The 9,471-nt window shown below is 32.0% G+C and overlaps 2 protein-coding genes and 1 pseudogene across 2 annotated transcripts; all 3 read right to left on the bottom strand.

Moving 5' to 3' along the window:
- Nucleotides 1-1,390: 1,390 nt before the first annotated feature.
- On the bottom strand, nucleotides 1,391-3,318 carry LOC120072507 (putative glutathione S-transferase). Its single transcript, XM_039024884.2, has 2 exons — nucleotides 2,115-3,318; nucleotides 1,391-1,889 (listed from the first exon to the last, which is right to left on the bottom strand). The coding sequence occupies exons 1-2, from the start codon at nucleotides 2,421-2,423 to the stop codon at nucleotides 1,536-1,538; spliced, it is 663 nt and encodes a 220-aa protein (XP_038880812.1). The 5' UTR covers nucleotides 2,424-3,318; the 3' UTR covers nucleotides 1,391-1,535.
- A 459-nt stretch (nucleotides 3,319-3,777) lies between these two features.
- Nucleotides 3,778-5,511, bottom strand: LOC120072506 (putative glutathione S-transferase). Its single transcript, XM_039024883.2, has 2 exons — nucleotides 5,060-5,511; nucleotides 3,778-4,327 (listed from the first exon to the last, which is right to left on the bottom strand). The coding sequence occupies exons 1-2, from the start codon at nucleotides 5,351-5,353 to the stop codon at nucleotides 3,893-3,895; spliced, it is 729 nt and encodes a 242-aa protein (XP_038880811.1). The 5' UTR covers nucleotides 5,354-5,511; the 3' UTR covers nucleotides 3,778-3,892.
- A 2,298-nt stretch (nucleotides 5,512-7,809) lies between these two features.
- Nucleotides 7,810-8,513, bottom strand: LOC150037555 (uncharacterized; annotated as a pseudogene).
- Between the last annotated feature and the right edge of the window lie 958 nt (nucleotides 8,514-9,471).

The raw sequence follows: 9,471 nt of genomic DNA, 5'->3' as shown, positions 1-9,471 counted from the left end.
TTTTCAATGAACCATATTTAAAATCTAAATTTTCCAATGATACTTTCGTGATTTTGGATAAAAGCCACCAAAGAGTGGCCAGTCACCTTTTCACTAAATTGAGACACTCTTAACCAATTATTACACCAGATTAACTCTTATTTTTATAATAATTAGTCACCATTGATTTGGTTAATAAATAACTTTCTCAACAATTTCTTATAAGTGTAACCCTCCATTTTAGACCCTAGAATTTTATCCTGATGAGCCAATCGAAGGGAAAAACCGAATGAGGCAAAAACTAAAGCGATCTTATCCATTTTTGGAGTTCGTCCTGATATTGACCTAATGCACAACCATCCAAAGGGGACGCTCCCAGGGCGCCTCGAGGCCATGGAAGAAGATCTCACAATGAAAACCAATGAAGGAGATCGTAGGACATGTTAATACACATCATTCTCCCACTTGCTATAAATACTCTCTTCATTCATCTTGATATTGACCCATACAAACACCATCCGAAAGGGGACCCTCCCAGAATGTCTCAAGGCCAAGCATGAGTCTCATAGTGTGAACTTTAAAAGAGAATGTGAGTGAAAAATGGCGTATCATATATATCTTTTTTCTCCTATTGAGTATTTTAAAATATAGGGTTTATTACTTAGGTAAATCAACTAATTAATTTATCTAAGTGATTGTTAAATTTGCCCAATCTAACTCTTATATTGGATAGTTTAACAATTAATAATTTTGTTCATTAAACACTTTAATAAACTAAATCATTTGGTGCATGCTTATAATAAAATGGTTTAATTCACCTTTCAGGTCAGTTCTCAAGTAGGGGCATTCTGTTTCTTAAATACTCCAGCCTAGACAAAATCTTCCTTAGACAAAGGTTCCTTATAGACAACTATGGTATAAATTTAATCTTTTATTAATTCAATTTAATCCTATTAAAAAGAAAATAAAAGATCAAACCTATTTCAAATCAAATTAGAAATATGTTAAAATAACAATTATTTTATAATAACAATTTGTTAATATAAGTTTACAAACAATGAGAATATAAGAGAGATTTAGGACATTAATCCCAAAGATATGTGTTTGAGTTGCAGAGCCCAAATCACTCTATGACTTAAAAGGACTTGCCCAACTTCCATGGACCTTCATTTCTTCTCCCATCCTTGGATTCAACTAAATCTTAGGTTTTCCAATATTCAATTTCTAGATCTAATGAATTAAATTTAAGATTTGTGGAAGGTATAGAGATTTGAATGGGATATATGATAAAATGGCTTTATCCCCTTTTTTATTAGAAAAATAAACTATGCAATCCATTAATCAATTATCCATTCTAATTTTTATGAATCAACTATGAGGCCTTCATAACATTTTGACAGTATCGTAGATATTTTGCCTACCAAATAAAAATCACTCCCTGCCATTTTATTCATCACAACTAAGAAGTGTAGTACAACATATCACACACATAAACACATACATATACGATATAAAGCAGTTCAAATTACATTCTGATACAACTCAAAAGCCAAACATCATTTTGATTGAAGAACCCGTTCTCTCAGGGCTTTGAATGTGACGAGCATCCGATCTCGATCCGGACGATTCTCTCGAATCATTGAAGCTTCTAAAAAATTTGTTATTCGAGCATGCAGCCGAGGAAACCAACCTACTTGGATCAGTTTCTCGCCAATCAGCTCTTCAATCACTCCCAACCAATATCCAAATACTCCATACATCAAATCCATAATCCCGATCTTCTCTCCACCGAAGAACTTTCCCTCGTCGATGCCTTTCTCCTCTACGATCTGCAACATCTCCAAGCTCTCTCGCTTTGCCTTTTCGCGTTCTTCCCCATTCGAACAGAACATTCTCCATGTGGTTAGTCCCTGAATTATGAAATATTTTCATTATTATTTATAGGATCGTTATTTTCTAATCTAATAACAACTTTCATCCTTTCCTTCTTTCTTCTGTTATCTAAAATCACAACAAATTTTGAAACATGTCCTTAATTCGTCAACAAAAGTTATGAACATCGACCTAATTAATTGAAGTCATCAGGAGTTTTGACAGAAATTTTATTATATCCCAACACTTGTGCGTAAACTTACCATATCCTCAACGAATCGGATCCAAAATCGAGCGGTAGCTCGATCGAGGGGATCGACAGGGAATAGGGGATTTTGCGGCCATGTCTCGTCGAGGTATTCGAGGATGATAGTAGACTCACATATAGATTTTCCGCCATGGACGAGGATAGGAACCTTCTTGTAGATAGGATTATAGTGAAGGAGCAAAGGACTTTTGTTGTAGAGATCTTCTTCTACATATTCATAGGGAATGGCTTTGATGGCCAAAGCCCATTTAACTCTGTAAACGAAAGGACTCGACCAATTTCCAAACAGCTTCACTTCATCCATTGTCAATGGATGAGCTTTTTCTGTTAGGTCTTCTTCTTCCTCCTTATTTATTGAAGTGTGTTTTATTCGTCCTTACGTTTACTTTTGACTTTGTCAACCAATTCATTTACTTTACTCTCTAATCTTGACTTTTTTGCAATTAAAACTAATTGAGATAGGGAAAGTTGTTGTTTTTTATTTTCATTCTACTTTCTTATTTTTTATTTTCATTCTACTATCATTTGTTATTTTTAAGTTAAATTATACAAAATATACCTAACCTTCGGGTATAGTTTCAATTCTAGAATTAAGATTAAGAATTTTGTTACCTATTGATTTCATTTCATAAGATATATTGATAATTTGTTTTTATAATCCATCTTTACAAATTAGATGTTACGTGACTTTACATTAATGGTGTTGTAAATGATATCATGCTATTTATAAGGAGTAGTTGTAAATATAACAATTAAGCCTAAAATATTAGAAGATATAGCACAATGCAAAAGAATTTGAAGATATTACAAAATTTAGATCCGACTTTCAAATTCTATCCATCATAGATCATATCACTAGTATGATTCTACAATCATAGAGTCTACTATTAATAGAAATCTACCAGTGATAGATTTTATCATATTTACAACTTGAACCTTGCTATATACTTATCAATTATTAATTCTAAAAGTGCTACTTATTTCAATTACCCTTATATATAGGTAGTTGATAAAAGAGTCAATGATGCCCAAGTGAGAACCTCCTCGATCCGAATGTGTGATAAGGAGGTGATTCGAACATGATTGCCTTTCCATTTTTTTCACATTAGTCGTTGTCTCAATTTTCATTTTATTTTAATTTTAAAAACTCTATATTAGTATTTTTGGAGAAAATATAAACATTTTAGAAAAAAAAAAAAAAAGAACTTTTCAAAATCCAAAAATTACCTAAAATGAACCCAACTTATATGTAAACATAAATCAATTTAGGCTCTATTTGAAATTACTTTTGCAATTGTAAAAAGTAATTTTGGAAAAATCTTAACCGCCTCCACTATTTGGTAAATCAAATAATGAATTAATCTAGGATAATCACTTTTAAAAATATGTTAAAAACCTGCTCATTTCTTAACCATTTAAATAAGGGTCTTATAATAATATTCTTTCATGTTAATATATTTTTCACATGTATTTTCAATTTTTTATAATAATTATAACAAAATTAATTAAAATTAAAATTATATCAAATTTTAAAAAATATATACTATAGTAAATTATAAATTAATTACGAAACTAATTAAAATAAGAAATGTACTTTGATTCACATCATTGATGTTATCTAACATTCTAATTAATTTTTTAAATTTGAAATTAAAATCTATCAAATACTATTTTACTTTTTTTATTCAAAAGTAAAATTAACAACAAATATTTAAAAAGCTATCGTAACCTGAACCGGAGTAATAAGTTGGTTTTACAAAATACGGAAACGGTTCAATGAATCCTAATAAGGCAAGAAACGAGTTCACAGACACATCGAAAGAGCTCCAAAAACCCCTTAAGATCATGATCCGTTGAAGAAGGATGCAGAAGCCGAACCCTATAACGCTTGAAATTTTCCACCATCCGATCTCGATCGGCACGATTCTCTCTGATTGCCGGAACTGCCATGAAAGCTCTGCTCCAAGCTTCTAGCCGAGGAAATGAACCGGATTCCATCAATTTCTCGCCGATTACTTCTTCAAACACTCCCAACCACTCTACAAATTCTCCTAATGCTAAGTCCACCATCCCGATCTTCTCTCCGCCGAAGAATTTCTCCTCGCCGATCCCATCCTCTTCTAAGATTTGCAGCATTTCCAAGCTTTCCTGCTTCGCCTTTATCTGTTCATTCCCGCCAGAACAGAACATTCTAGACACGACCGCCCGCTGAATTCAATACTCCGATCATTATAAATGTATTTTTTTTCACTTTCTTCTAAATTATTTGATTAATTCTAACAAAATTAATGCATAAGCTTTTTAAATTCATTCATTGAAGTATAAATTGAAGCTGAACTCGATCAATGCACAAATTCGATCATAGAATAGATCTCTCGAAACATATACATTTTATACCGTAGATATGTTTTTATAAGAATTTGATATAAACAATCTAAATTATTAATTATTAAACTTTAAAATGTTTATAATAGATAGAAGAGTGTTAAATTTTGTTTAATATGCTCTTGAATGTCAATAAAACATTAAATTTTTTATTTAAGGTCTAAAAATGATTTAATATCTAATAAATCATTCTATCTATTTATCATTAAAAATTTATAAATTTCATGAGCATAACTCAATTGTCATAATACTCACTCGTGATTTGCCATGGAAATTATTATAAATAACAGATTGACACATAAAGAATTCTATTAGCATCTTAGATTATAAAACTCTGCCATATTTGAAAACACACACATTCATTATTTAATTTTAGAAAAAGGTCAAATATGCTAGAGAAGTTTAGGAACATATTATTGCTCACAGAATTCAAAGATGTAAATTAAAGAAAAATATTGAATAAAAAATTGGGATAATTTAAAGAAAAAAAGTGCCAATAATCACTCCGGTCAACCTATAAAAAGTTGTAAAATTTAGGGCAAATGATGCAACTACCTTATCATCAATGAATCGAATCCAAGATCGAGCAGTAGCTTTGTCGAGGCGATCGACAGGGAGTAGGGGGTTTTGAGGCCACGTCTCATCGATATATTCGAGAATAACAGAGGAGTCGGCGATCCATTTTCCCCCATCAACGATCATGGAGACCTTCTGGTGAAGGAGGAAAGGAGTTTTTTCGGTGAGATCTTTTTCTACATATTCGTAGGGTATGTTCTTGAGGGACAGAGCCCAAATGACTCTGCAGGTGGAAAGATCTAACCTATTTTCATGGCGCTTCACTTCATCCATTGTCAATGGAGGCTTTGGCCCTTTTTTTTTTTCTTTTTAAATTATTATTATTATCATTATGATTATTATATATTTGTTGGTTTGGCTTTCTTCTCTTGTAAGTTTTTGAAAGTTCAATGAAAGTGTCCGTTTGATTTTTATAAATTGTGAAGATTTTCACTCTTCTCCATTTTCTTCCTTTTTATTGAGTTGTGTCTAATTTTTTGACTATGGAACCATTATTAATGATTTTATTTAATTGCTATTTCTTCTTGTTATGAAAGAAGTTTCTTTCTCACTCACTTCCTTGCATTTTTAAGGAAGTATTGTCCATGGATTAATGAAGATAGTACATTTTTAGTTGAAACATGTGGTTGTAGTAGTAAATGCTAACTCGAGTTAGACTCTAACCATATTTTTAAGACAATTTTCAACTCAAGTTAAATTCTGACTATTTTATATTCAAGTTAATTTTTAAGATACTAATTTTTATTTTGGAGTGTGTTGTTTAAAATAAATTCTCATTATGTTTTCTAACAAAAATGTTGTTAAACTCTGACTAAAAAGGGAAAAAATAGTTTATCAAATAATAGAGTACGTGGTATACTTTTTTTCTCCTGGAAGCCTTTGAATTTAGTTCTTTATTTTTTTAAGTCTTTTAGTCATAGTATTTTTAATTATAATATTATTTTGAAAAAAAACGGAATTACGTTACGTGAAAAAAGGAAAGTAAAACAAAAAAAACAAAACCAAACTTAAAAATTTGGTTGAGAAATTACAAACTAATTTTTCTTAATTGAGTCTAGTTCCGGTTTTACCATAGATGACCAGTTTTAACCTTCAGTGACAGAAAAGACATAAGAACAATACTTAGAGCATTGTAAGATAAATTTATTTTATGTGTCTCAGCCACACAAAAATTGAGAGCATTTAAAACAAATAATAAGAAAAATATCTTCATTTTTCATACCTTGCATGTTTGGTTGAAGTTTGAATTTTTTCCGTTTCGGTTTTCACATTTTTGGTTTTTCAGATCATCTACGGTTTAGGATTTGAGTAGGATTAGTCATTAAGGTGGAAAATCAAACCGTGCTCAGTAATCGACCTTTGAGTCACATGTAATGAGGAATGGACAATATGTAGCATGTGCGTGTATCATATATTGAGTATTGAGTATCGAGTATTGTGTAGCATGCATCGAAGAGTGAGTATTTAACAAAATACTTATTTGTTGGTGTTTTTTGTTATTTTATGCAGTATGGCTAGACAATTCAAGATTCCTCCCTAGGATTATTTTCTAAGCCAAGCAACCAGCCTATCCTCTTACATTGAGATGGCTACTAAGATAGTGAAAGAGAAGCTTACGCTCACTCAGCTTCCCCTCTTCAAAAAGACAGTATTTGGACAATTTGTAGATATGGACATTATCTCCAATGTCCATTGGTGTAATACACCCTCCATAGAGTCACATGACCCCATCCCTCCACCCTCCATGGAGTCCTGTGACTCTGTCTCTCTACACTCCACCGAGTCTTGTGACCCCGTCCCTCCACCCTCTCATGACCCCATTCCTCCACCCTCCATCGAGCCCATTCCTCCATCCTCCACTAGCTCCCGTGAGTCGATCCCTCCACTCTCTACCGAGCCCATTCCTCCATCCTCCACTGACTTCCATGAGTCCATTCACTACAAGAAATAAAGGATATGATAGCTAATGAAAAAAGCTATAAAAGACCTTTTATAGTCTTTTACGAAAGTTTTGACAACCCATATTATTAAGTGTTTGGGACTTTTTATAGCGTTTTTATAGAGCTATATTGGATGCTATTATAAAGTATGAAGATATAGCTTATGTGTGATGCTATAAAAATATTTGATAGTGTTTTTTATTAAAGCTATAATATGTTTGTATAGCTAAAATAATGTATTATCTTTAGCATATAATAACCTTTTTCCAACGCTATAATATAGTATTTATAGCTATAATTGTATGCTATAGTAATGTCATTTAATTTTTTCCAATTATTATTATTATTATAATAACTTTTTAATAGCGTTTCATTCTTGCTATAGAAATCTTTGTATAGCTTTAACTCCTAGTCATAAAAGAGGTAACTTTTTTTTCAAAAATAATTCTTTAATTAATTAGATTTGATAAATTGTAGCTCAAGTACTCAATTTTAGTGAAAATATATGCACATAATATATTTCATAACATAGTAAATACTAATACTTCCATTCATAACTATTAACATTATAAAATAAAATATTCAATAATTTCCTAGAATAAAGTTGTGTCGAAATGATACAAGGTAGATAAAGTATTTAGTGACCACACCAACAACATAAGTTAGCCCTCAAAATACAAGGTGTTCAAAATTCACCAAATGTTCAAAAATCGTAGTTAAGCTATCATCGTTGGTTCTTTTTTCCTCTGGTAAGGCATCATGTCATTCACCTACATAAATTTATAAAATCTATATCAATATGCGATTTTGTATACACCAACAATAGTGAATATTAAATAAATATAGTAAATCTTTTAATAAATGTAGATAAATAAGCATAGAAAATAACATACCAATAATCACTTTATCAGATGGCCATGCAACTGTACTGCCCAAAGCTTCTTCAATACACGTCATCTCAGATGTAGGCCTCCACAAATATGTGTCGGGTTTCTTTGATACATCAACCCATACTCTAACTGCATGTGGATTAATAGGAATGTGATGAACAAGAGCGGCTAGATCATTAGAAGACCATCGTCCTTCTGCAACAATCTCTCCTGAGTCATATCAATCTAATAACTTGTACTTAATTTGACTATTTTTATTGATACTCTATCAAAAGAAAAATATGAGATATTAGAATAAGATAATAATAAAATCAAGAATAATTCTCATCACGTTACAAATAAATTTACCGATGGAGATGATATTAGAAAAGTTAAAGGAAGATTTGTTGCCTTAAGTACACTTGCAGTAGCATTTGAAAGTTCCTCACTTGGTTCAACCTATGATAATTTCATATGAAACTAAAAAGTTAACTAATTATAAGAAAAAAAAATGAAGGCAAGTGATTTAAAGAAAAAAGATTACCTGTTTCTTTATAAAACATGACATAATTGCTTCATTTCTATCATTTCATCTTTCATCGCTTTCATTTCTAACATTTCATCCTCTATCCTCCACTGCCGTGAACCCATTCCTCTACCTTCCATCGAGCCCATCCTTCCCACCGAGCCCATCCTTCCATCTGAGTCCATCCTTCCCACCAAGCCCATCACCCATTGTTCTAATACCCACTGAATCCAGCACTCCCATCGTTCTAGTATCCATCGCTCATCTTGCTTCGTCGCTTTCTTGGATAACACCCCTTCATCAGATGACTCTAACACATCCTAAGTTGCTTTTCTTAGAGTTAGAAAACACGTTGCGGAAGTAAAACAGATCATTAAAAATTCTAATTCATTAATTTTGGCTTTAAATTAAGCATGCTCATAAACTAATAAGAGGGTTTCATGATATACCTTTTAAGAACCACTGGAAACTCGAATTCCAACAGCAAATCTGTTGGGAATGATGTCCTAAACTCTCGTGTCCTTTAGTTTGTAAACACGGATTTGAACAAACGCTTGTGATGTATAATACATGATATTTTCCTCACTTTTGTCCAATCTGTCTAAAATAAACAATCCAATCATAATGATGTGTAGGGGGATGACTGGTTTGAAAGCAAACCAGTAGAAAGACACTCATCTCAAGTCTTAGTTCAGCCAAGTACAATCGATCTTAACTTGTGTTTGCTCCAAAAGATCACAAGCCAAGTCCTAAGTTATAGACCACAATTAGGATTTCCGCATAAGGCCAAAATTCCCAATCACCCCAACTACATAAAAATTTACAGTTTCAAGACCCAAACACTTACCCAAAACGGTCTCAAATTGGTGGATTGCACCTCAATACCCTTAAATTCTTCATTCTAAAAAAGGAATCCAAACATAGAGGGTATCGACAAATTTTAACCAAAATTGAATGAGTAGATATTATTCCTTAAGAATCAAACCAAGAGTTTAACCAAACTAGCAAAAACTTACCCAAAACTCCACCAAAAAGTACGACGAAAATAACTTTCAA

Source organism: Benincasa hispida, chromosome 3, assembly GCF_027475165.1.
Source record: "Benincasa hispida cultivar pf3 chromosome 3, pf3_genome.v1.1, whole genome shotgun sequence".
NCBI lineage: Eukaryota > Viridiplantae > Streptophyta > Magnoliopsida > Cucurbitales > Cucurbitaceae > Benincasa > Benincasa hispida.
The sequence above is the reverse complement of the archived record's forward strand: the minus strand, read 5'-3'. Positions and strand labels throughout refer to the sequence as shown.

Excerpts from the sequence above, each read along its gene's own strand:
- LOC120072507 (XM_039024884.2), bottom strand. The coding sequence starts at position 2,423 with ATGGATGAAGTGAAGCTGTTTGGAAATTGGTCGAGTCCTTTCGTTTAC. Across the intron at positions 1,890-2,114 it reads TCCGATTCGTTGAGGATATG|GGACTAACCACATGGAGAAT; the intron begins GTAAGTTTACGC and ends TTCATAATTCAG.
- LOC120072506 (XM_039024883.2), bottom strand. The coding sequence starts at position 5,353 with ATGGATGAAGTGAAGCGCCATGAAAATAGGTTAGATCTTTCCACCTGC. Across the intron at positions 4,328-5,059 it reads TTCGATTCATTGATGATAAG|CGGGCGGTCGTGTCTAGAAT; the intron begins GTAGTTGCATCA and ends TATTGAATTCAG.